Here is a 26,338-nt window from a genome sequence, read left to right as displayed (position 1 = left end):
ATGTGGATTATAACTTTCAAAAACTGCCTGAAATCTTCAACCCCAACCTTCAGAACGGCTCCAAAACCCCCCTGAATGTGCAAATTAATCCCGCAAGCGACTCAAACATAGAACGTAGAAATTCATGTTCACATGAGTGTGATTAAAAAAAAAAAAGAAAAAAAAGAAAGAAGAAGAAGAAGCAGAAGAAGAAGCAGCAGCCAGATCTGACATTAATACTTAATATTCAGCCGACCACTGACGGGGCTAAAAATAGAGCTGGAGAGCAGCGTCACTGTGCACCAGCAGATAAAGTAAGAGCACGTGTTTAATGTACTTGGCATGGACTTGTAACGGAGTGTGTGTGTGTGTGTGTGTGTGTGTGTGTGTGTGTGTGTGTGTGTCAGGACAGGCGCAAAAAAAAAAGTCCCTGATGGACGAAAAGAAAGAGAATAAATCCTTTCCTTCTCCTCTCCTTCTCCTCCTCCAACTACAACTACAACTCCCAGAAGGCCTCGGGGCCAGGAGGAGACGACACACAGGGATGAAACCGCCGCAGGGTTTCTGTTGTTGTGGCTTCAACTTGTTATGGCCTCGGTGATGATTTTCCCTGCGGGTTGAGAAGGCTTGGCTTCAATGCGACACCCGCGACGCTGTTTTAGTGCTTCACAAAAAAACAGACACAAAACAAAAAAGAGTTGCGCTCATTAAAAATGCAGCATCGTGTGCTTTGTCCAAAGACCTCTCTGCCTGCCATTCTTTTATTTTGTCGTTTCGTTCGAATGAACCTCAACAGGAAAACTTGGGAGCCAAGGCACTCGAGCCAGGACCCGAGTACTTGTTAGTGTCTTCATGGTTGGTGGTGAGCTTATTGGTTCTGCAGATAATCAGAGGCGTGGCCAGAGGAGGTGGTGAGGGTGAGAGAGTTTTGTACATGCAGGACGCTGGAGAGTCTCCGCGTGGCCTTTCTTCAGCCTTGGTGGTGTGAAGGTCCTCCAGCGCAGCCGGAGAACATCCAGGGGGCGGGAGGAGGGCCCTCCAAGCGCTCCCCTGGGGATCTCCAGCGCCATCCAAAGTCCTCCGCCTCTCCCCACCGCCATCCGCCCTGGTTGTTAGGAGATCTTGCAGTTGTTGCGGGTGCAGTTCTGCGGCGGGCTCTGCGGCGGCCGGATGGACTTGGAGCGCTTGAGGCTGTTGCCCTTGGAGCCGCCGGCCGCGTTGGCCACCGAGTAGGAGCGTCCGTGCATCATGACGGCGTTCATGCCGTTGGCCATGGAGAAGGACTTGAGGTGCGACTTGATGGCCACGGGCAGCGGCAGCTTGTCGATCAGGTGCACCTGCGTGCACGAGACGATGGCCCGGCAGCACAGGTCCTGCAGGCTGAACACTGGAGGCAGGAGGTCAGAGGTCAGAGGTCAGAAAGCTTTCACAAACAAATGCCGACAATTGGATGAACCGTCCGGCACCTCAGCCAATCAGATTCCAAATCAGAAGAGCCGACTTCTGCGCACGCTCGCCGCCCCCTCCCCCAGTCCTCACCTCGGTTGGGCCTCCAGAACTTCTCCATGCCGTGCCTCATCAGGACGATGCGCGACAGCTCCGTGAAGGACTCGATGACGTTGAAGTTGCACAGCGGACTGACCTCGAAGAAGGTCATGCCGTTCTTCTCGGCGTAGGCCCTGGCCTGCTCGGTGGGCACCTGCCGCTTGAAGGCCAGGTGCAGACGGTTGCCCACCAGGATGCGCGGCACCCCAGGTGCATGCTGGGAGGGAAGAGGAGGACACACTCTCACATCTGGGGGATGGGGGGGGGGGGTGTGGGGGTGTGGGTTTCATCTTTTTAACCACACTAGCTGCATTTCCATCAGGCCTACAATTGCCCAAAACCTAAATACGGCCATCATAAAAACCTGGTGGTGGAAACAAATCAACTTGGAAAAACCTCTCAAACGTGGCTGAAAGGTTTCGATGCTCTCGTGAGGTGGTTTTTAGAGGAATATCGCAAATTCACATTTCACATTTACACGTCAGCGGCTGCGATGTACGGGGTCACGTGACCAGCTGACTGACCAGTGAAAATGGCGCGCTATGATTGGACGGTGGAGGTGAAAGAGAAAAACACGGCAACCGTTCTTGGCAGCAAGCAAACACAAACAAACAAACAAACAAACAAACAAACAAAAGAAAACGTAAATCTCGAGAATTGTTGAAATTTGACAAGTATTGCTTTTATTTTTTCGTGACGGGAGGCGGCGGTGGCAGCCACGGCGCCAACGTGGCGGCCCGAAGACTCGTTATCTATTCACCCGGAGGACTCCAGGGGGCAGCGTGAGCAGCGACCCGGAGAAGAAAACGCCACGGCCCGACTGTCAGAACTCATCAGCGTCTCTTGCTGTTGCCGCACGCCGCTTTTAGTCACGCCGGGAATTTCTGCGCAGGGGTCAAGGGGTCACACAGGAAGTGAGCAGCAGCAGCAGCAGCAGCAGCAACGGGCTGAAAATCTTCTGAGGGTTTTTATGAGGCAGGATTCCACTTTAATGTGATATTTCTATTTTGTCATTGCGTTTTACATCTTCCTCTCGATGTTTGGATATTTCAAGCTATTTCAACCAGGAAGTGATTTTAGCTTTGACAGTTAAAATCTCACTGCACGTGTTCGGATGTGCTTCCAGTTTGGTGACTCTGTGTCAGCTAGCGGGGCGGCTTCTTTCTGTGTTATTTTGGTAAAAATAAAATTTAAAAAAACTTCCTCAAATGCTTCTTTTCTGCCAACGGTTGCGTGAAACTGCTTTCCTTTCAAAAGTGACGCCTCCAACGAGCCACGACGACGTGTGCGCGGAGGTGGAGCAGGAAAGGCCCGACTGAAACGTACATTCCACCGACCAAAAATATCTCACACACACACACACACACACACACACACACACACACACACACACACACACACACACACACACACGGACATCCTTTTTGTTTGGCTCAGCAGGAAGGACCCGGTCAGAGAGGTTCTCACACGGCTTGTCGTGGCGAGAAAATGCAAAATTTATCCCCCGTCACCATAAATCTGGTGTTTGTTTGTTTGTTTGTTTGTTTGTTTTTTATAGTCGCTCATCGGCTTCCACCCATGACACCTAAAACACTCAGAAACTCATGCGTTGAACCGACCGTCGTCGCCGTCATCGTGGTCGACTCACCTCGTCGATCTCTCGGATCCACCGGTCGATCCCGTCAAACGACCACCGGTTAGTGATGTCATACACCAGCAGGATCCCCTGCAAGCACACACACACACACACACACACAGGGCAGTTGAGCAGCTTTGCCTCACTGCAGCAGGGGTTCTTCACTCAGTCTGGGGCTGTTTGTTGGTTGGTTGGTTGGCTGCTTTCTCACCTGAGCTCCTCGGGAGTAGGACCTGAAGATGGTGCAGAACCTGCCCTGGCCTGACGTGTCCCTGAGGAGACACAACACACACACACACACACACACACACACACACACAGTCAGCAGTCACAACCAACAACACAACACGCAAAATGCACATGCTTCAAAGAAGTTAAAAGTTTTGCTTTTTTTTTTTTGTGTAAAAACCTAAAGGTGACTTCTGATGATCTCATGTGTTTGATGTTTTCTCCAGAAACTGTGGTTCCTCTCGTTGGAGTCATTATTTAGACTGGACTGACAGCTGGCTGCCGGGAAGCAGATTCTCAGACGGTGAGGAGGATCAGGAACGACCGACCCGAACACAACAGAAGTAAAGCGTCTGCAGTTGAAGGTTTCCGTCCACAGGGGAGGAGCGGCCGCTTCCTCTGACCCACTTGTGGAGCGAGAGGACGATGACTCGACTCCCCGGCGAGGCAGCGAGGCCCGACGTGGACCACGCAGCGGCAGCAGCTCGCGCACTAAAAGCCGAGATGTTTGTGGAGACGCTGCGTCTGGCCACAAACAACGAGGACGAGCTCGCAGCAGCTCGTGCCGCGGTGCTGGAGGTCGGTCTCCGTCTCCAGACCACCTTTTAGGGGGGGGGGGGGTTGATCCAGACAGGTCCAGACTCTGCCAACACTGCAACAGCTGTGTTTCCGTAACGTTTTTTTTCCCGCAAAATAAAAGCGATATTTCTAAAGTTTTGACAAATCACAACTGCGATTTTCAGACGTTTCTATCAAACGGGTGCGAAGCGCATAAACCGTAATTCTTGTCAGAGTTCGTCTCGCGGGACGCAATCTCTCTCGTGAAATCTCATCCAGTTTGCTTTTGTCCGTTTATGTTTGTTTGCTGTCCAGAATCATTGTCATATTTTTCTCTTTCATGACTTGTAAAAAATATTCCGTCTCCTTGGTTTTTCCAAGTTGATTTGCTTCCATCAGCAGTTTTTATTACGGCCATATTCAGGTTTTGGGCAATTCTATGAAATGCAGCTGCTGTGTGTCTGTTTCAACACTGAAACATCATCAACGCGCTCAAAACGCTGGAGGGACGTGACATCACAGGGCTAATCCTGTGTGCATGTGTGTGTGTGCGTGTGTGTGTGTGTCTTGGCGGTGAAGGGAGGGCAACACAACGCGACAACGTGCTGGGACTCACCACAGCTCCAGCTTGACCCTGCGGCCGTCCAGGAGGATGGTGGTGGTCTTGTAGTCGATACCTGCAGAGACAGAGGGAGGCCGTCAGCGTGGACGACCAGGACCAGAACCAGAACCAGAACTGGCTGGCTGTGGCTCAGCTCCACTCCCAGCGAGCTGCCTGGCTGCTGCTGCTGCTGCTGCTGCACCTGCTCCGTGTCACCACACGCTCGGCTCGCACCGCTGCTGTAACATCACTTTCCGTGCGTGTTTTCCAGTCAACATCAGGCCACACTTTAATGTGCGATTGTGAAAGGCGCCTCTCCTTGCCCCGACACGCTCACGGCTAAATGTCAGCTTCAGCAGTTTCCCCCCCTGCCGGGAGAACCAGCTTCACTCCCTGCTTCCCAACGCGCCAAACTTTAGTCACTCCAGAAACACTCATTACAAAAAAAATAAAATAAAAAAAAATAAAAAAAATCACAAGTTCAATAAAAAATAAATCACTGCGAAAAAAGGGCAAAATAAGAAATGTCTGGATGAATGAAGCGTCGCTGTCGTCTGTTCCGCCTGCCAACCATTACCCATCATGCACCACTTCAGAGTCTGTCAGCGTTGAGGTCTGAGCATCGAGGCTCCTCAGGGGGTGAGAAACACAACGCATTAACAGTGTCTGCACTCGGGCGGCAGCACGTGGCAGCCAACAGCGGGCTAACAGCGAGCTAACGACGTTAGCCGCCACCTCCCGAAGCTGCTGCCGATCTCCGGACTCTCTAATTGAATCGCACTGAGTGCAGCGCATCGGAAAGACTAAGTGCTTCCTCTCTGCCGGTTGCCAGGCCTGACTCAGATATCCCACATAATCAATAGCGCTGCCGATGCGCGCTCTCATGTCGCTGCAGCGTCTATTCTGGGATGCTTTGCTCCCTCAAACGTCCTCCAAGATGCTGCGAAGCCTCTGATGTTCCGCGACTCATCTCCACACCGCTGACGGTCCCGTCCAGGATCTGAAGTGTGTGTGTGTGTGTGTGTGTGTGTGTGTGTGTGTGTGTGTGTGTGTGGGAACATCTATTCTTAGTCCATCTAACAGAGAAGACAGAAGCTCCATCCCGGGTGAAAACGCAAATGGATGCATTCCGTCACTTTTACCTGTTTTGCCTTTCAAACATCACTCATATGTGTCCCTTTCTACGTATTCATATCCCCTACCAGTCACAAGTGTGAACACACCGGCTTCTTCTTTATCCTGACTGCTTTCTGCACTGTAGATTCACACTGAAGACATCAACTATACGAGCGAGATGCGTGGACTGATGTGGCAAAAGGAAAAATGTTCGACACCTAAATGTGTTGTGTTGTATATATGTTATATGAAGGGCGGCGACTCGAGATCATCTCAAATATAAACCTTGCTTGAGTTATTTCACACTTTTTTTCCTTTCGTTCATTCATTCATTCATTCCATATGCGTTCATTCATAGTGTTGATGCCTTGAGTGACAACGAGCGACGTCAATGGTTATGAAAATGAAAGAAAACCCATTCAATCAGAAGTGAGTGGCCAAACTATTGACTGGTAGTGTGAGTATACACATATATTCATGGATGTACTGTATGCATAACCTCGCTATTTACTTTGCAACACTGATGCTAACTAGTAGCGGCTCGTGACTAATAACGGCATCAGTAACGGTCAAGTGAACATCTCAGAACCAGGTGAGAATAACACCCCCCGCCCCACACACACACACACACACACACACACACACACACACACAAGCTGTATGGAAGTGGACTGGGAGAAAGAGAGACGCTGATCCGAGGTCGTGCGACTGCATCCTCCCAGAGGATTAAAGCTGCTTCAACACCTCATCTACCTTCTGACGGTCTGAAGCTGCGGGGGAGGGGTTGGGGGAGGGGAGAGTCCACTGCCACAGAGCAGAGCCCCCCCCCCCACACACACACACACACACACACACACCTCCATCCCATCCCCCCCTCCCAAGGGGAATAATCCAACATCCCCGGGAACAGATTCCAGACTCTGACAGCCGCGGTGGAAAAAAGTCTCCTTTGCATTTTAATGGGCTTCTCTGCATGGCGGAGGGTCTTATCTGATGACACGCGTCAACCGAGTGTGAAATTCAAAATGCCCTCCTATCACAGAGTGAACAGCCAATCAAGGGACAGGCTCCTCCCACTCATGACCTCACAGGGAGAAAAGTGACTGGAGCGGCTGGTGTTGCTTCGGGAAGCCGCTTCCAGAGCGTCGGGATACCGGGACACTCCTGCAAAGCCAGGTCACGGGTCAAAGGTCAACTTCCTGGTTACAGAACCCAAAACCACTTCCTGGTCAGCGCGATATTCTTCTCAAGCAGATATTCAAACATCAAGCAACGGCTGGCGCAGGGGTCGGGAACCTATGGCTCGCGAGCCAGATAAATCTTAGCTGGCCTTTCTTAACGCAACTAATGAAGAACTCCGCTGATTGTCAAGTAAAACATTACAAAAATCACAGTGTTAAAAGTAATCTTCCCAAATAATTCTCGTGCATTTTATCGGCTACAGTATTTTTTTTTTTACCGCAAAAGTTGAGGTTTGTCCTGCTGGAGCCGAACACAGTTGTGTTTCAGTATATGGGAGGGTTCCACACCTCTATTTTTATTGGATTAAATGCGGTAGCCTACACGAGTCATGGTGAGGTGGAGCAGAACTTCCCGCCGTTTAATCAGAGAGTTAGCAAGCTGATTTATACAGCGCAAACCCTTTGGCCGAAGAAGACATATTTATATATATTTAGCTTTGACAGAGAGTTCTGAAGCCCGTGTGGCAATCTGGGTGAATTGATAATCAAAGGGCACAATTAAAGCAGAAGTGCCACTGGGCTCAAGTTTAGCGCAGGCAGCAGCATTTCTGGACACTGCGCGCACGCCGTGCTTTCGTAATTCGCTCTCACACTTAACTTCTCTGCACTGCAATAAAACAACACTTTGATGGCAGGATGTTTGCCGCCACGCACCGCGGACAAAGACACAGTGGGAGAGGGAGAGGAGAGGAGAGGAGAGGAGAGGAGAGGAGGTTTAGACGTGGAAACGGCCACAGCGCTTCCTTCAGACTCCAGTTTGGCGAAATCTCCGTATTTAGTTGTATTAAGAGTTACTAATTAAAAACAATAAATAATCTATGGCTCTCACCAAAATATATATATTTTTTTAATATTTCATTTTTTTGGCTCTCTTAGGGGTTCCCGACCCCTGGGCCAGTGGATGGATCTCGACCTTCGTTCTTCTTCCAATTGAAACGTTGACTGAACCGCCCCTTAAATCTGAGAGGGAATCAACCAACCAACCACAGTCCAAAGAGCCGCCGGCCAATCCGTCCCCATGTCCTGATTCTCTCCTCATGAAACATTTAGCTCCTCCTCCTCCTCCTCCTCCGAGCGCTCCCTCGTCCCTCTGCGCTAACCCCTTTCGTTTGCTCAAGGGCTGCAAATCAATCGGCCCGTTTCGCCCGCGTTCCACTCCGCCTTCCATATTTAATGAGGCCGTTTGAAGCCGTTTGATCTCGCCCACGTCAACCAGGACGTCTTCCCCTGCCCTTCCCGACGAAGCAGGCTTTTTCGGATTTTAACAAAGGCTGAAATATCAGCATCGGCTCGCTGTCTGCCGCAGCACTGCGAACGACTCTCGCTCTCCGGGATTTGTTACCTCAGCACTGATCTGAAGAAGAAGAAAGAAAAATGACTGAGCTCAAAAATATAGGCGAGACACGAAGCTCCAACTGTCTCCAAGCCACTTTCAGACAGTAACTGAACGGAGGCCAAACACTCGCTAGCTAGCCGCTATCACGATGACCTTTGGATCACTCGTCGCGTGCAGCGGTGATCAGGCGCACGTTGCTCTGAATTCCCTTTAAAACACAAAACAATGGACAGAAATTATAATTAACGCCCCCCACCCCACCACCCCACACCCCTCCGGGAGCTTTGAAACACCCCCCCCACACACACACACACACACACGCACATGTTGCCGAGTATAACCAACCAGGACGTAAATAAATTATAATAAATCCATGTGTAATGCTGACCGCCCCCTCCCCCGACTCCCCCCCCCCCCCCCCCATCACCTGCCGCAGTCAAACAGCGCGCTGTGTGAAGGCACGGCCGAGCTGCTGGGAATACGTGCAGCACGCCGCCGCCGCTGCCAACAGGCCCGCTTCATTAGAAAAGCGCTCCTTCTGCTGACTGATGTATTTTTCATGAACGCACGCTCCTCCGTCCTGGAGGGAGGAGACGGAAAATGAATTTTCTGCCTGCGTCTCGGATGGGAACCGCCTGCTAATCCCAACCAGATCCACCTCGGAGAGAAATCGGAACCCCGAGATCCAGTGGACCCAGGCCGCGGGCAGGGGGCGCCGGTCAGCACGCACCAATCTTCCAGTGCTGGGGGAGCTCAGCGTCCTCCAGGGCTCGCAAATTGTTTTAATTACAACTGATTATCCTGTAAGAAAGACCGTTCATTGATTTCAAGTCATTTTTCTCCACTGCATGCAGCTCAGCGTTTTCACTTTCCTACAATATTATGTTGGGGGAAAAAAAATTGGCCCACGCGTAACAAATCCTCCCTCGTTTCCACTGCTGGCAATGAAACTCAGCGTTCGATGCAAAGAAAAATGCGCTCACCGCGAGCAACAAGAGCAGCGGAACGACTGAGTGTTTCTGGACTGCCCACACAGACGGACATGTGGCCAACTATTTATTCCTTCCATTCCTTTCGGGGGGGAAAATGTGGTTTAAGTTGACGAGCATTTTTTTTTTATTACATTTTTGCAAAGAACATGGGAAAATGTTTTGGAGGAAAAAAATATATATATCTGGGCTGAGCTAAGGTGGCTTCTGTAAAGACCAACAGCTTGATGCTGATATGGCCATATCTGCTAATAAAGCCACAATAAAATGGCTTCTGTACCAGTCCAAATCCACAGAGAAGCTACTAACTGTGTTCAGGCGGTCGTCGGCTTTGACAAACCAAAAGCAGAGGAAGGCTACGCTTCAGATTCTTTGCTGCAGGAATAGAAGAAGGGATGAATCAATTATATATAAAGAAAAAAAACAGTTGGCATCCGGCGCCGCCAAATCAACTCTCGGCAGGACTAACTCCACTTTGTGGGTGTTGGCAGCTTTGTTTTTCAGGCAACAGTGAAGCTTTGAAGAAAAGCACAAGCAATAATCAGACTGGCATGGATGTGATTTTAGCTGTGGGCCAATAAAACACCACAAAACAACAACAACAAAAACCAAAAACACACACACAACTGTGGGGAAAAAGACCGAGCACAGACACGGAGGAAGACGTGAGACACAACATCGAGATGACGATGAACACCATCATCACCCTCACACCACCCGGAGGTCAGCTGAGACTGGGGCGACTCACCGCTGCTGTAGGCGTACGGAGACTCGGCCGATCCGTCCTGCAGGCTGTCCAGGATCTCCCCCTTGCCGACGTCGCTGTCTCCCACCAGCAGGAACTTGAGCAGGTAGTCGTAGCTCTTCACTGGGCTCCCCTGGCTGCCCATCGCCTCTCACATCTGAGCCGGCCGCCGACCAACACAACAGGAAACTTCTCCTTCACACCAGTCAGCCGGGCCGATGGGAGAGAAACCAGCAGCAACACACGCACTCTGTGTGTGTGTGTGTGTGTGTGTGTGTGTGTGTGTTATTGTGCTCTCTAAACCAACACAAAGGCGGTGTTTGTCATCCCATCAACTCAACTCATCCAGCAACAGCAACAGTCCTCAAAAAATGCGTGCACGGAGGTCACTGTCCGACAAAAATAGGAGCATCAAAGGAGAGTCAGACGGCAAAAGCATCCTGATTGCCTGGCGGTTATAAAGGGGAAAGTTTCCACCGCTGTCAGTGGAGGATGAGGCGGAGGAGGGGGACGGGATGTAAGCACCTGGCAACCTCTCTCAAACTTATGACGGACAAGTTATTTCGAGGGTTTAAAAAACAGAAAAATGAATCTTGGAAACAGAGCAGCATTTAGCATTAGCATGAGGGTAAACTTGCAGGCTTGTACCTGGACGGGAGCTCAGCTGCAGGAAATTAAAAAAAACCCACACAGCTTATTGTCCAAAATGATCATTTTTAATCAGTTGCTAAGCTATGAACGCCTGTTATAGATGCGGCTACCGCACAACTAGCTGCTCGGATAACTAACAACAAAGCTGCGTGGCAAAACAAATCCAAAATCTCGGCTCTCATTTGTCTTTCCCGATTTCCTTTCCCCCCTTTATTTATTTTTTTATTTTTTTATTTTTTTTTAAAAAACAACCTTGCTGGCAAAGTTAGCAGGAGAACAACGAGCTAGTCGTGGCAGCTAAGGAGCTAAGCGGCACTTAGCACCGGTGCTAACAACAAGCTACTCAAGCAGCGAGCGGAGACGATTGTTGTGAAAAGACAACGTCACGCTGCGCAGGGCCACACACGGACGCACAAAACGCTGCCATTGTGCGCCCCAACAAGCCCACTTGCGTATTTAAAGGAGTGTGGGCTATTTTGCTGCTCCGCTAAAAGCTAACTTGGCTAGCGGGACTCAACTTTGACCGACGTTCTCTTGTGATTTGAGGCCCCCCTCTTGTCTTGATTTAGTCCGGGCTGGCGATGAGTCCCGTAAGTTGACTGCGTTCAATCCTCCGTGGAAAGAAAGAAAAAAAAAAAACACATACATATATGTGGTTGTATCAGTCGCTGCAGGTATTTCTACGTCCAGTGTGAATCTCCGTTGAAGTAGTGCATCGTCTCAATCGGACATCCTTTCATTTCTCTCCATTATAATCGTTCATAATCACAGCGGCTGTGGTGCGGAGCCTCTCCGGCGCTACAACAACAGTGAGGCAGCCAACCGAGCGGAGCGCTGACAGTTCGGCTGCTGCCTCCCGTCCGTTCCCGCCCTCCCGGTCCAAGCTCCGCCCTCCGGCCGGGTGATTGGCTACTGTCGCCACAGCGACTCACAGCCGGGCCGTCCATTGGTCGGTGCGACACGTCCGTCAGAGCAGGCTGTCAACAATGCGCAGATGGTGAGGAGAATGTGGAAAACAAAGATGATTCATTTTCTGGGCTTCATTCGGGGCCGAACAATGACAAAGGAATCCTTCCAGGCAACTGAAACACTGTGAAGATGTAGCTCAAAACTACAGTGACTGTGGAAAAGTGGCAGTTTTGACTCTGTTGGAGGGTCATGAAAGCGGTTGAGTAGTCCTTTTGACGCGATTGTGTAGTTTTTTGTTTTTTTTTTTCTTTTGTGATATTTGAACCTCACAATTGGCACCAACGCATTTACACTGAAGGTGTGATCGAGATTCTTCCGCCCTCGTCCCGCAAACAGACGGGGAGAAATTTACCATCTATGAAATTCCATCGATTAACCAACAAAACTGACAGTATAATCATATTTGAGCAATCCTCATGTACCTTTTTGGTTATGATGGTGAAGAGAATGTCTTCCTCGTGATCACATGAGAGCTTATTTATTTTTATGAATGGTCTTATGTAAGGAGGTTTGCAGCAGCGAGTTGTGTCTGATGGTATGTGTGTCATCTTTGATGTGTAACATCATGAATCACCTCTCAGTTTCTGGCATGAGATTTAACACCTACTCTGTGTCTCTCTCATTCACTCTCTCTCGCTCTCTCTCTCTCTCTCACACACACACACACACACAGACACACACTTGCCACTGTGATTTTTAGATTGACTTCCATTAATTTTTCCATCCTCTTGTACTGCTGAAACTAAACCCTGAGTGTGATTGGGTCCGCCGATTAGCTGCGAGTGAATCAATAAGTAATAAATCACAGTCACGATTAGCTGGAAAATGCCTCGGCATGAGGTTTGCGCAAGCAATTGGATTTGCGTACTTCAATAGTTCATCTAATGGGAGAAATTATTGGTGTAATTGCGTTACAGCTGGAATGAGGAATGAACAGTACATTGAAACATTCAGTTAAAAGACAACTGCGATCAGTTGGTCATCATTTATTTGACTGAAGACGGGAATTAAAAACTAAACTAAACAAGACTAAAGAAAAAAAAAGTCATACAATAAAATAAAGACACAAACTCAGGTCAGTGAGTGACTTCTGGCTTAAAATTAACAATCAAATCAACTCAAGTAATAAAGAAATCGGGTGATTTTTTTTTAGGAGGAAGTCAAAGACACGATTAGGCACATAAATAAGGTTGACGACGGGAAAAACAAAGTGACACTAAGCTTAATCAGAGAGTGCTCGTCTCCCTTCTGTGACTGGCTGGAACAAATGGCAACAAGAGCGAGGTGGAAACATCATTATTAAATAACAGAAAGATTAAAAACATCATACTTCAAAGAAATCAAAAAGAATAATAAGTAATCCAGTTATCAGGTTTTAAATAATAATTTTCAGTGCAGCTAAAAGACTAAGAAGTGATCCGACATAAGACTCCTTACACAGTTTGTTAGCATTCAGTGAGTACTTCCTGTCATGTGACAGAGGACAGACATCATCTCGTTGCCGGTTGGTAAAATCTCCCTTGAAGCTCCACGGTCGAGTGTTTTGGGTGAAGCCGACTATAAAATCCCTTTTGGCTGCCGCCTGCTCGGTTGAGCTCCCTGTGTTCTCAAAGCAAAAGGCCTAAATTTAACAGCAACATGTGTGAGAAGGTGTCAGTCAGTGTGCTAAAGACAGCGCCACCGAGGAGACGGTGGTGTCGAGTGGAGAGAGCAGCAGCCCAGGCCCAGAATACTGAGGCTCAGGAGGACAACGACCAAAAGGTCCTGTCTGCACGTAGTGCTGGAATATTTCCAAACATCCTGAGTTACTTCTAGTCAGCCTTAAAACAGTCTGACCCTGAGTTGTCAAGCCAATGACGAGCCGTTTCTGTTTTAGGCTTAAAAAAAAAAGAAAGAAAGATGGAAAATACCCAAGCAGGTGACTCAAAATGTCCCAGTGTGATGGTGAAGACATTAAAGATAAAATAAGACTTGAATGTAATGAGGTAAACGGTCTCTTTTATCGCTCCTCACAGGGGAAAAGCCTGTGAAACTTTATCCTTGTGTTCTGAAGCTTGGGAGAAAAGCAACTATTCATCAATAATAAGTAATAAGTTAATAATACAATACAGGGGTAAAAATCTAAAATATTTTTTAAGACGCTTCCATATTTTAGGAAATACACAAACTAAACACAAACTAGTTGTTTGCGCACTTTTCAGTCCGCTATATGGCGCTAAGTGCTCGCTGTCGGCACGGCCGAGGTGCCAAACTGGCAGAATTCAGCATGTTATGTTTTTAAGAGGGAATAAAAAAACAGATATATGGCAACATGACACAGGATGCTATCTCGACACATCTTCTCGCAGCGATTCTCTCCTCTCCTCTCCTCTCGGTTTGTCTCTGTTCCTGCCGGCTCGACGTTGTGCTTTCAAACACCGGCTCGTTACTCAAGTTGATCAGATAGAGCAGTGCGCCGACTGTATAGGAACTCCCATCCCTCTTCTCCTGTTCACCCCACCCGGTTTTTAACCTCTCCGTTACCCCCTCCCAACACCACCCCACCTCTACGTCCTCCCACTCATTGGCTCCGCCCCGTTAACTCCTTCCCCTCCCACCTCTCCGCTGTCGCTGCGGCACATCTCAGTCCGTTTTGGCGCTCTTGTGTCTCCATGGGTAAACCAGCTGGCCCACAAACAGCTTTTTGACCAGCGCCAGCCACGAGTCTTTGGGGTAGCAGCTGTAGGTGGGAAGGCGGTACGTCTGAACCAAGGCGCCAAACTTCAGAGGGTTCGTCTGAACCGGGTCGCAGACGACAAAGAAACAAAACAATGGAATCGTCATCTCCACTAGAAATGTGCACACGGTGACATAAAATCAAAAGGATGTCCTGGAAAAAAAAAAGAGTCAAAGTTGCGTCGCCTCACCTCCATCATCAGATGGAGCGCCGTCCCCGGCTCTTCACACAGCACCCGGAACTTCACGCCCTCTGTGAAGAGCAGCACACACACACACACACACACACACACACACACACACACACACACACACACACACACACACACACACACACACACACACACACACACACACACACACACACAAATCAGTCCGAGGTTGCTGTCACTTGTGTCCAAAGAAGCTGCGAGACGGTGGAGGTACCTGCCAGCCTGTAGGGCCTGAAGATGCGGAGGCCGGAGGCAAAGAGCGGGAAGGAGTTGATGAGGTCCACGCTGAGGTGGAGGACGCCCTGCAGCAGCACCACCAGCAGGCGCAGCTGCAGTAGACACGGACGCACGGGGGGTCAAAAACAAGGGCAGCGAACGAGCCCGGCCCTCTGGTAGAGACAAGAGCTGGAGCCACATTTTCTGAGAGAGTTCAGACGAAACATCTTGCTGAGTGATCCTCACCAGAGTGAAGACCAGGTAGTAAAGAGCCGTGGTGGGCAGCAGGAACAGCAGGATGGTGAAGAGCAGCATCCCGATGAAGAGCTGAAGCAGGGCAAACACTTTAATGAAGAACATCTTTTATCTCTGGGATTGTGACTGTGTGTGTGTGTGTGTCTGTGTGTGTGTGTGTGTGAGTGTGAGAGAGAGCACCTGGTCCAGGTCGTAGGAGCAGGAGTCCACTCTCTGCCTCAAGACATTCCACTTCTTGCCCCTGAAGAGCCTCCAGAGGGACGAGAGGCCGTAGATCTTCAAGCAGTACAATCTGAAACACACACACACACACACGTTTAGTGCCTTAAACTACAAAGCCGAGTCTCATTCATCATCTCAGGTGGCATCAGTAACGCGTGACGGTGCCCACAGTTATTTTTAGATCCAGACTGACAGATTTAATAAGTTCTCCTGACAAAGATGCTCAGATTTAAACACACACACACACACACACTTGCATGATGTCACATAAGTGCGGGAGCAGAGAGGGAGGCTGGCGTTCCAGTGTGCCAGGCAAAGAGGGGGAGGGAAGTGGGGGGTGGGGGGGTGCGGTGGAGCTATCTTTAGAGCAAATGCATAATTCAGTCAAAAACACCACGAATACCCGCTCATTCTGCAGCCTGCAGCTCTCGCAGCTTCGCTGCTGATCAGAGATCAGCGGAGGTCACAGAAACAAGAACAGAAGACATCAGCGCGTCGGCCTAAAATCTGGACATACTTGAGGACGAGAGGAACAAATAACGCTGAGCGCTGAGCTCCTCGATTCTCCACAGGAGGACTAATTCTCCACCTGGTTAGGAGGTGTCGCCTTGGTGGCACCACACCATTGAGGTCTTATGTCCAGAGCTAGATATTCTACCATGCACTCACTGCAAAGATGAGCAAGTGGGTTCAGAAACAGGACGGAGAGACTGATTATTACTACTTGGTATTGATGGTTTGGCACGAAACACAACTCAGATGAAGGATTAAGTTCACAGCTGATCTCTGGGTGAACATTTTCACAACTTTGCCACGACCAACTTGCAGGGACATCGACTGAAAATAAATTCAAACCTGACAACAGCAGAATGACAGCATCATCTTACACCCTCTAGTGGTAGGACGAGTCATTACACAAGCCAAGGTTAAGCCTGGCCCCTCGCTCAGACAGACTGAATGAGGGATCCACTGATCAGCAGCTGTAACCACAGCGGCACACGAGACAGTAGCCTCCAAAAACGCGCCCCCTGCAGGGACCAGAGGGGATCTCACCCACTGCGGCCGAGAGGAGGAAAACAGCCCACCTGGCCCCGTAGACGTAGAAGCAGTAGATGTGGAAGGTGAGCAGGGCGATCATGTCAGAGAGCAGCGAGAGAGCAAAGCTGAGGCCGAGACACGCCGACAGGCCGCCGTACCACAGGATGCCCTCGATGAACGGCGCCATCAGGCGGACGTAGCCTGGAGGAGAGAAAGGAGGAGGGAGGTGAACGGCTGTCCTCCTCTGACGGGGGAACAGGATGATGTCACTGGCACGGCGCGTGTCCGCAGGACTCACTGATCCAGAGGTGGATGTGATAGAGGAAGAAGCGTCCCAGCACCTGGTCCAGGGCCCGGTTCATCTTCAACCCTGCAGGAGCTCCCATCAGCCACTGCAGCAGCTCCTCCAGCTCCTTGGCCACACGCTGGAGAACAAACACGATGCTTCAACAAACCTTTAACTACTGCGACACATGCAGTAACGTGCTGCCAATGGCTCCCTGGAGGCAAGTTCTTGGGAATGAAGAATGAGAGAATTCCACACTATGTGATGACGCCTTGACACCCGGGCACAGAGTGCCGCAGGAACTCACATCAGCTGCAGGCACCAGCATGTTGGCCAGCATGGCGATGTGGTCGTCTCTGTAGAGCCACCACATGAGCAGCACGCCGAGTGCCACGTCCAGCAGGAAGGACACCATGATGTTGGCTTTCCTGACAGACAGACAGACAGACAGACAGACAGACAGACAGACAGACCTTGTGTAAACTGAAAGAGACTCAGCTGGAGGGACGGTGTCGGTTGACTCGGCTATCACCCACTTCATAAAGTGTGCGTGTTCTGCAGCCGACTTCACTGAGCTGAGCGCCCTCATGTGGTCGGTCCTGTAGCTCAGCTGGTTGCAGGTGGACAGCTTGCTTGACAGGAAGCGCACCGGCTGAAGGCTGAAGACCCTGCAGAGAGGAAGAGTAGCCACGGTGATCACCCAGGGGAACTCTGAAGGTCTCCAGGGGATTCGTCGGCCGCCTGTCTCCTCACCGCAGGCCACAGATCCACGTCCACACGGAGAGCAGCCAGCTGATGAGCAGACAGAGTGGCACCGTCGCCTGTTTGAGCAGCTCCACGATGATGCTGGCCTCTCGGCCTTCTGACTGCCAGTGCGTCGACTTCAGTGGCCCGTCGTCGTACTTGTCCAGGAAGTAGAGGGGCTGGCTGTGGGCCACCGTGTGGAACACCTGTAGAGAAAGCAGGTCCATGTTAGGTTTTCACAGCCAGTTGTAACCAGCAGTGGCGATGGGTCACAGCATCGTCTCCTACCTGTCTCAGCTCAGAGGGCGGCTCCGTCTCAGAGTCTGGAGCCTCAGGCGGATGGAGTTCCGACAGCATGACTTTCCTCTGCTCGTAGTGAACGAAGATCACCTTGTCTTCATCCTCCTTGTCCTGTTGCTTTTCCTGTCCTCCATCCTCTACATCTCCCCGATCAAACGTCTCCTTGTTGGTCTCCAGCTGAGCTATTTTTCCATCTAGTCAGGCATAGGACAGGACATTTGAATGATATGATCACAACCAGCAGACAACATGTTTAATCTTGAGGTAGTTATGATGTCTTTATCATTATTAATGTTATTAGGATTAGGATTATTTTTTTTAATCTGCTGGAAACACATTGAGCGCTCTCACTCACCGACATCTTTCTGGAGCGACGCCAGCGTCCTCCTCTGGTCCCGGTGGACGACCCTGCAGTTGAAGCCCGTCTTGCCCACCTCACGGTGAATCTGCAGCCAGCACTCCTGAGGGAAGATGGTGCTGAGGTCTCGCAAGAAGCTCTCCATGCCCTCCTGGCCCTCCTTCGGTAAACTCCACGAGCCCAGTACAGACAGCTCCACTCCACTCTGGGCCTGCATCTGGATGGAAGGAAGAGACGAGAGCTGAGGAACAGAGAACTGCTGAGGAGTTAAATTGCCTGGACAGGAAGGAGTTGCACGGACCTGCTGGAGGTAGGTTTTGACCTGACTTGGGATGAAGGGGTAGTGGATGACTGCCAGCACCACAGCCGAGTTGTGGCCAGAGATCCAGCGGCCGACCAGCAGTCCGCTGTCGGCCAGATTACAGCACTGCGGGAAGAATATCTTCAGCACCATGATTTCAGCTTCAACTCTGCCTATGATCAGAGACAGAGACGGAAGAATAAAAAATCCAACTGGGGAGACAAGATTTCATTCTGCAGTGCAGCACACCTGAGAATTCTACATGTAGACAACATTTTTAAACGCAGTTTTGTCGAATCTCCGTCCTGTCACCTTGCGCTGTTTGGGTATTTGGAAGCAAAATAAAGATTATTTTCACCATACTTCACAAGAAAAAAAAACCCTCTTCAATGCCCAGTAAGTTACATTTTTCTCGTCCTGTTACTCTCATGGCGAACAAGAAATATGGAAAATATTTGCAGGAAACAACCGTTCATACCTGATATGGGAAGCACTACAGACAGCAGCCGCCTAATCTGAAAGATTTTCTTGCGCAATGACCGTCTTCACAGACAATAAAAACACAGACACTGACAGGCTGGATATCATAGAGTTTCTGCAGGACTTTGGTTGTATCAGACAGTTGACCTCGTCCACTGTCCTTCAACTACTCAGCTTCAGACGCGTTGTTGTGGCAACAAAAAGAGCCTCGGGCACAACCGTCATCGACGTCCATGGCAGAAACGTCGATTAGCCGGCGAGTCAAAGTAGGTTAGCTGCGCCGTCAACCAGCAGAATTGTTGAATATTTAAAAATGAAATGAAATTAAAATATATATAAAATCAACGGCTTTACGAATCCTAACTTTGAGGTTACAAGTGGACGTTCTCCGAAACCCTCAAACTTGAAAAAATAAGATGTCGATAAATGTACGTGACACAAGACAAACATAAAATGTATACAAAAAAACATAGTTAAAAACAAACAAACAACAAAATGTGTGTGAAGGAGGTGTGGTAATAATTACCCTTTGAATTACAAGCGTTCACCCTCCATTCTTGGCTGCGGAATCAGTTTTATTAGAATCAGTGCGGCGCCATCTTTGTTGACAGTCCGGCACACTAAAGGTTCCGGCGAGAAACAAGATTTTCTTGGAACCTTTAGTGAGAACGTTGCTGTAGAGTTTGGAAGTATGTGTATCCGATTGAAACACAGCGGTATGACGTGTTATTTCACGGGAGAAATTTTTGTAATATAAATCTGTTCAAATAAATGCCTGACAATGGTACTGAGACAAGAGACAGAGAGAAAAAGAACTTTATGGTGCGTCAGTTTGAACACCGCAATAGTTTCATTCAGTTCAGATCATCATCCAACATAAAAAAAAAAATAAAAAATAAAAAATACTTCATGTTAACTAACGTAACTATATAAATTATGTTATTTAGTTGTTGACAAATACATAACTTTGAATTGGAACGGTAGAAGACAAGAAGATACGTTTGTAGAAACAACTGAAAAATATATATTTTAAACCTAGTTGCTGCTAATTACATCAATTAAGTAATCCATGTAAACAATTGACACAATAGCAGAATTGTAATATATTCATTCAATTAAATGTTCACCAAAGATGATTCTAGTGAAGAATAACAATATTTATCATATTAATTATACTTATTTTCTCACCAGAACACATCCAGTGTGTGAGCTGCTACTGGGAGGCTCCAACTGTAGAGAGTTTTATCTCCTGATGCTGTGACACAGCAAGTAAAAGGCGGGAACGACACTGACAGAGAAGAGCAAACAACAAAACAAAAAACGTGTTATTAATTCATATTATTATTATTATTATTATTATTAATATTATTATTATTATTATTATTATTATTATTATTATTATTATTATTTGAATGTATTATTTAAAGCAGAAATACATATTTTGAAATTAACATCTGCTTATGTTTTGTTCATTGTTGTTGTTAGGATAATTTAATACTGTGTGGACCCTATGGCGCTTAAATACGGAGAGCTATGTATTTATTTTACTTTTTTTTTTTAAATATATTAACACAGCAATTTTCTGTTCTATCAGTCGCACTCTCTCTTTTTCTAAAAATCTTTGTTTGTGGCATGAAACGATAAAAAATGAAAGTAAAACTACAACACCCAGCAGCTCTAGCGGGAGAAAACTATCGCAGGGGATTGTGGGAAAGGCGAAAGTCAACACAGTCACATGGCAAATGGAGCGCTCGAGTCAGGGGTGCTCGCCGCAAGGCAAACTAGAGAAAACGGATATTTTACGAGAATTCCAAACATCCTTCTTCTCCATGAGTCGTCTTGTATCATTTCCCTGGACAGTGAGTAGGAATTAAACCAGGTCGAGCTTTTACACGTCATCATTTGAAGCCTATGATTACTGAAATCCTCCCACTATCTAATTGATGTTATAAAAAAATGTTATTGATGAATTTCGACTATAATGACTATGCATTTAAAATAAATAAATAAATAAATAAATACATATCTCTCACACACACGTGACGTGATGGTGTCTCATTTCTAGACTTTGGAAAGGGAGCTGGAACGCAGCAAATCATCAAACATGATTCTAGAGGTCTTAAAAATGGTAAGGTGTGAGTAATTCACTCGAAGAGTCATTGCTGCATGAGACACAGCAGAATGAACCCGGAAACTTTGCTCTGCCCCTTTTCTCAGACGTGTCTCCACCCTCTGTGCCGTCGGTTCCCTCCATCCTTCCGCTTCAGGAAGTCGTTCCTCACTGAGCTCATCAGACGGGTGAGTGAGTGATCAGAACGGCTGTCTGTTCACCTGATGATGCTTCTTCGCGCGTTGTGAACTCTTGACCTTGTTGTGAACACCGCAGCAGGAAGCCGCCGGCTGCGAACCCCTGGACGAGCTGTATGACGCTCTCGCCGAGGTTGTTGGAGCTGAAGACACCTCCGAGTGCTACAAGAGCTACCTTCTGGTAGGGGAACTCTGGTCGTTCTGAGGGAAGGTTCCCAGCTCCAGACTCTGTTGCCCTGGTCTTGGTATCTTTCTTTTCCTGCAGCCCAGCGGGGAAGCCGTGAGCCTGCTGGAGAACGTGGCTCTGATCTCAGATGGAACCACCGGCCTGGTGACCTGGGAGGCGGCTCTCTACCTGGCAGAGTGGGCATTAGATCGGCAGGAGACCTTCAGTGGCAGGTAAGAGCCACCCAAGTGTGCCGATCAGCACCCTTGTGGATCGAACGTCTCCTCTTCATGCTCATCGGTTTGCTAAGAACTTCAAAAGGAACCTGTGCAGTGAGTCCTCCACTAGTGTTGCAGTCCGGACGGCACCAACTGAGACCAAGACCTTATCAGGACTAGAGAGTATCGAGACCAGACCAAGGCATTTTGGCTTTGAGACCAAGACTTTATATATAAAAAAACCCCCCGGCTGTTTTACTATCATGTGTTGTAGTGTTGGCTGAGTCTTGGCCGGTCTTGATCCAAAATCCAGAGTCCGTCCAGTCCGAGACAAGACCCAGTAAAAATGCCACAGTGCTGAAGACAAGACCGGGACCCTTAAAAACCGGTCTCGAGACCAAGACCAATCTCCAGTACGACAACACTGTCCTCCACTCTTAACCCCTTTCTTGTGTGTGTCCCAGGACTGTTCTGGAGCTCGGCAGCGGTGCAGGCTTGACGGGTGTGGCCATCTGTCGCTCCTGTCACCCCAGTAGATACGTCTTCAGTGACTGTCACCCAAACGTCCTGCAGAGGCTGAAGGACAACGTCCGGCTGAACGGCCTGGTGGAGCGGACGACCCCTCGGGTCAGCGTGGAGGAACTGGACTGGACGGAGGCAGCGGAGGAGCGGCTGGAGCAAATCGGCGCCGATGTGGTCATTGCTGCAGGTTGCATTGGGTTGTTTTTTTTTTCCACAAATGAAACAACAACTTTTGTGTTTTGCATTGCTGCCATCTAGAGGCTTTGTTTTCCCTCCACCCCTCTTTGTCCCTCTGAGGCGTGGTGGTACATACAGACTCGCTAACACACCGCTTCCTGTTCACGCCCCTGCGCTGCAGATGTGGTGTACGACCCTGACGTGGCGGCCAGTCTGGTGACGCTGCTCTCCAACATCCTCTGCCGTTCGTCCCCGCAAGTCTTTGTCTGCTCCACCATCAGGAACCCGGAGACGTACGGCGGCTTCAAGAAGCAGCTGGGTGAGAAAAAATTTAATAAAATTCACGCAAAAAAAAAAAAAAAAAAAAAAATCTGTCCAGTGAGCGTTGCAGTGAGGAGACGAAGCAGACGCCATGAGGTCTGACTCCGGCTCAGGGATTCAACCATCGATTGGGATTTTATTTCACAGTGCTGTACTGACACCGGCTCTTTGGTTTTGGCAGGAGACGCCGGCATCGACCACCACGTGCTAACAGCTCCCGTCACACACGTGTTTCCCTACAGCAGAACCTCCACCATAGAAATGATCCAGCTACGCACGCGGCCGCCGTAGCGCACTTAAAATTTTATTTACAAATGTACATCATTTCAAAATATTGTTTTGTGCTTTTTTTATATCAGGACAAAAGACTGGAATAAAAAAATAACTTTTTTTATCGGATTTTTGTGTAAACATCTTCCATCCAGTGCACCTTTCATATCATTATGCCAGATAAGATGTGAGGTGTGTCTCAATCACAGTGACGGTGGGAAGCAGACAGACGGGTTGGGTCAGTTGCTGGAATGGGAGCTAATCAATAGATTTAGTTGGTAGCCCGTCACACATGCACACAGCTTCACTCCACTGGCCGAGTGGAAGTCGACAGGGTGCCTGTGTTGACCCACAATCCTTTGCACTACAGACTTTTGTCTGATTTTTTTAACCAACGTGTGAGCAGATGTAAACCCCGCCCATCACGACAAGCGGAGCAGAGGCAGGACGTTCTGGTCCCAGTTGTCGTCCCATCGCTGCCCTCTGCTGGCTCGGAGGTTCTCCCTGAAAGCGCCCAGTCGGCCCTGTGAGCTGGGAAACTCTGACAGGAGAGACTGAGACACAAACGTCACGTTAGCACGACAGATTTGGTGACACACACTTGCGCTGTGATCGCGTTCGACTTTCTCACCCCGAGTTGCTCCGCCAGCTCTCGTGAGTCTCTGAAGATCAGGCCGTTCTCGTCGTGCTTCACCAGCTCATGTAAACTGAGGAGACAGACTCACATCTCATCACCTGATATTTGTCTGTGTGTGTGTGTGTGTGTGTGTGTATAAACGGTCTGCTCACCAGTTGAAGTGAACGGCACAGACTGGCAGGCAGCAGCCAAACATGTCCACCACCTTCATTGGAAGATCCAGTCCGCTGGATGACATGTGGAGACAAACGCCCAAGTCTGCTGAGCCTACACACACACACACACACACACACACACACACACACACACACACACACACACACACACACACACACACACACACACACACACACACACACACACACACGTTAACTACATGTCCAGCATCTCAGATCACGAGTGCACCAGCGCAGTGACAGTTACCCAGCAGGACGGGATAGTCTTCTGCCTCCAGCCAGGGTGTGCAGATGCTGACATGTTGCAGACTCAGAGCGTCAATCAGCTTCCTGTAGTGTTCCTTCTGAGGACCCTTACCTGTGCACACACACACACACACACACACACACACACACACACACACACACACACACACACACACACACACACACACACACACACACACACACACACACACACACACACACACAGGTGTGAGAATGGACTCCTTCACAAAAAAAACCCTCAGTCCAATCACAGTTGAGGCAGCAGAGGCTCACCTGTGATCACACAGACTAAAGACGGCAACGAAGCTCCACCTTTTACGAAGCCTTCATACTCTGTGGAGAACAGCGTGAAGTGAGACACCTGGAGAACGTCAAGAGCTTCAAGAACTGAACATGCCTGCAGGTCTTTTACCTTCCAGAGCCTTCAGCAGAATGGAAAAGTCTTCATCCTCTGTGGAGACGACAACAGGTGGAAATTGAAATGCCATAAACTACAGTTTCCGACTGGCTGGTGATTCCTTTAAGATCTAAAGGAAAAGTCAGTGGAACGTCTCTGTACCGGTCCAGCTGGTGGAGCTCAGCAGCAGCGCCGGACGCGTGGACTTCAGCGTCACTGTGTCATCAGTGACATTGCGCACTGAGAAAACCGTCTGCTCCACCTCGTTGCGCTCTACGTCCGAGCTGAAAAAGGCCCAAACTGATCAGCTGGAGCAGCGAGTTTCATGGGGTTAGTGTCTCTTCAACTTCAGGGATCTCTGACCTGCTGCTGCGGAACTGAGGGTACGTGTTGGCCAATTGCACAAAGAGTTTATGCTGCAGCTTCAGCGGGGTCTCTCTGAAGATGGAGGCGGGTCTGTCATACAGCGTCGTCGCCCTGCAGTTGCACGAAGGATCCGCCAATCAGCTCAGCTGAAGTGAAGTGAGTGTAACTAATTCACTTTACGAGAGATCAAAGGTTTTAAAGCGGAATCTCCGATTGATCGTCTATGGCTTTTTTGGTGGACAAAAGGCATTCAATAGCAACAAAGTGGAAGACTGACGAGCAAAAACAAAGATCTTAGATGCGGATATAGTCAATAGATGTAAACACGTCTCACCTGATGCCCCACGTTTTCTCCAGGTCCTCCTTCATTGCGTTGGTGACACAGAGGTGGTGGGAAGCCAGAGGACCAAAGAAGTGTTCGTACCTGGAAACCAAGGAGCAGAAATTCACCAAAGCTGAAATCTCTTACCAAATAAATACACCGAAATAAAAGCTGTCTATCAGCGGTTGCAGAACCAGCACCCACCACTTGGCCATCCGGACCAGCAGGTGTCCCCGGCCGTGGCTCAGGGCCATGATGGTGTAGCCGTAGTTGTGCCAGTCGATGACCAGTCTGCTGCCGCGCAAGACGCACACCAGCCACGCCACGGCGATGCCGGGCAGGCCTGGAGGATTCTGGGAAACAAAGAACCGCAGCGCAGCTCGGTCATCATGTGAGGACTGCCACAAATATGGAGCAACATTGGTTGCGACTCCAGATGCATTGGATACCTGCATGAGGACGTGCGACTGTGTCTCCATCCTGGACAGCGCGAGAAGAAGCTGCAGACTCTGGACCAGCACCTTCGTCACGTAGGAGACGATTTTTGGTCCCACTGAGGGGAAAAAAGTACACAATGAATCATTTCAATAATTAATGAAAGTAGTTTGGAAGGCGGAAGAGGTGTTATCACTTCACCCCAGACCCCAGGCAGGCACATTCCTCGTGAGACAAGACAACACTTTGTACCCGACTAGGTATAAAACATAAACCAGCTGAACTAGTTGCCAGTTACCTTGAACACCTTTCACCTCCGTTATGGCTTCGATCTTTATGTTCTCCTCGTTCAGCACATCTTGGTGAGGTTTGCTCTCTGAAATCACCACAGAAATATCACGCTTGCAGCTGCAATTTTAAATTGAATTATTGTACAACTAAAATACAGCAAATATATGGTCGGAATATAAATAGATAATTAAAAAAATATAGATCTTTTAGGGTCATTAGTGAGATATTTGCTCGCTTCCGTGTCTTATTAACGTTCGTAACAGAAGTACGGCAATATAATGAACATTTATACAAATTATAAAGTCCCGTGTGTCGGTATTTACCCAAATAGCCCACAAAGGTGACCGTGTATCCGTGTTTGCTGAGGGACAAGGCGTGATACTGCATCCGAGGGCTGCGACCGACGTCCCCCAGCACCAGCACGCACACCCGCCGCTCCGTCCCGGCGTCCCGGCGCCGCAGCGCCCGCACCGAGAGCCACAGTGACCCGGCGACAAGCACCAGAAACACCGGTGGCCACGTCAGACCGAAACCAGCCGCAAAAAGCGCCGCAAAAAGCGGCAAAGCAGCGAGTTGCAGCATCCTGCTGCCGGGAGACGCCATGGTTGTTTGGAACCGGTGACGATGACGTGGCTTGATGACGCTGGGGGGAGGGGTGGAGCTTCAGATTTAAAGGGGCCGTGGAGAGTTTTGTCCAGGACGGGAAGATACCGTTGGCGCACCTGAGAAATTAATGTTAGCGAGT

At 49.1% G+C, this 26,338-nt stretch overlaps 4 protein-coding genes across 6 annotated transcripts; 1 reads left to right on the top strand and 3 right to left on the bottom strand.

Moving 5' to 3' along the window:
- Positions 1 to 702: 702 nt before the first annotated feature.
- rab40c (RAB40c, member RAS oncogene family) lies at positions 703 to 11,462 on the bottom strand. The gene is made up of 6 exons (XM_076015754.1): positions 9,978 to 11,462; positions 4,563 to 4,623; positions 3,372 to 3,432; positions 3,173 to 3,250; positions 1,519 to 1,741; positions 703 to 1,366 (listed from the first exon to the last, which is right to left on the bottom strand). The coding sequence occupies exons 1-6, from the start codon at positions 10,117 to 10,119 to the stop codon at positions 1,092 to 1,094; spliced, it is 840 nt and encodes a 279-aa protein (XP_075871869.1). The 5' UTR covers positions 10,120 to 11,462; the 3' UTR covers positions 703 to 1,091.
- Positions 11,463 to 12,838: 1,376 nt separating this feature from the next.
- On the bottom strand, positions 12,839 to 20,015 carry pigq (phosphatidylinositol glycan anchor biosynthesis, class Q). Of its 2 annotated transcripts, none has more exons than XM_076015729.1 (14): positions 19,910 to 20,015; positions 18,242 to 18,414; positions 17,938 to 18,157; positions 17,571 to 17,776; positions 17,292 to 17,488; positions 17,075 to 17,206; positions 16,846 to 16,966; positions 16,551 to 16,677; positions 16,300 to 16,453; positions 15,173 to 15,284; positions 14,984 to 15,064; positions 14,736 to 14,850; positions 14,501 to 14,562; positions 12,839 to 14,369 (listed from the first exon to the last, which is right to left on the bottom strand). In XM_076015729.1, exons 1-14 carry the CDS (start codon positions 19,917 to 19,919, stop codon positions 14,217 to 14,219), a joined length of 1,863 nt encoding a protein of 620 aa, XP_075871844.1. In that variant the 5' UTR covers positions 19,920 to 20,015; the 3' UTR covers positions 12,839 to 14,216. The 2 variants fall into 2 exon arrangements, with proteins under 2 accessions (XP_075871844.1, XP_075871845.1); XM_076015730.1 differs by lacking the exon at positions 19,910 to 20,015 and adding an exon at positions 19,248 to 19,376.
- Positions 20,016 to 20,350: 335 nt separating this feature from the next.
- On the top strand, positions 20,351 to 22,833 carry eef2kmt (eukaryotic elongation factor 2 lysine methyltransferase). Its single transcript, XM_076015748.1, has 8 exons — positions 20,351 to 20,580; positions 20,787 to 20,849; positions 20,939 to 21,019; positions 21,108 to 21,209; positions 21,294 to 21,427; positions 21,877 to 22,121; positions 22,293 to 22,430; positions 22,614 to 22,833. Exons 1-8 carry the CDS (start codon positions 20,464 to 20,466, stop codon positions 22,721 to 22,723), a joined length of 990 nt encoding a protein of 329 aa, XP_075871863.1. The 5' UTR covers positions 20,351 to 20,463; the 3' UTR covers positions 22,724 to 22,833.
- alg1 (ALG1 chitobiosyldiphosphodolichol beta-mannosyltransferase) lies at positions 22,719 to 26,232 on the bottom strand. Of its 2 annotated transcripts, none has more exons than XM_076015733.1 (13): positions 25,917 to 26,232; positions 25,601 to 25,678; positions 25,317 to 25,420; positions 25,072 to 25,220; positions 24,880 to 24,969; positions 24,527 to 24,656; positions 24,342 to 24,432; positions 24,195 to 24,233; positions 24,056 to 24,115; positions 23,763 to 23,873; positions 23,492 to 23,606; positions 23,334 to 23,409; positions 22,719 to 23,256 (listed from the first exon to the last, which is right to left on the bottom strand). In XM_076015733.1, the coding sequence occupies exons 1-13, from the start codon at positions 26,194 to 26,196 to the stop codon at positions 23,125 to 23,127; spliced, it is 1,455 nt and encodes a 484-aa protein (XP_075871848.1). In that variant the 5' UTR covers positions 26,197 to 26,232; the 3' UTR covers positions 22,719 to 23,124. The 2 variants fall into 2 exon arrangements, with proteins under 2 accessions (XP_075871848.1, XP_075871847.1); XM_076015732.1 differs by having other exon boundaries at positions 24,342 to 24,463; positions 24,543 to 24,656.
- Between the last annotated feature and the right edge of the window lie 106 nt (positions 26,233 to 26,338).

Source organism: Nelusetta ayraudi, unplaced genomic scaffold (assembly GCF_046127955.1).
Source record: "Nelusetta ayraudi isolate G7.1 ecotype Tasmania unplaced genomic scaffold, CSIRO-AGI_Nayr_v1 ptg000195l, whole genome shotgun sequence".
NCBI lineage: Eukaryota > Metazoa > Chordata > Actinopteri > Tetraodontiformes > Monacanthidae > Nelusetta > Nelusetta ayraudi.
Note: the sequence above shows the minus strand (reverse complement) of the source record. Positions and strands in the feature narration are given on the sequence as shown.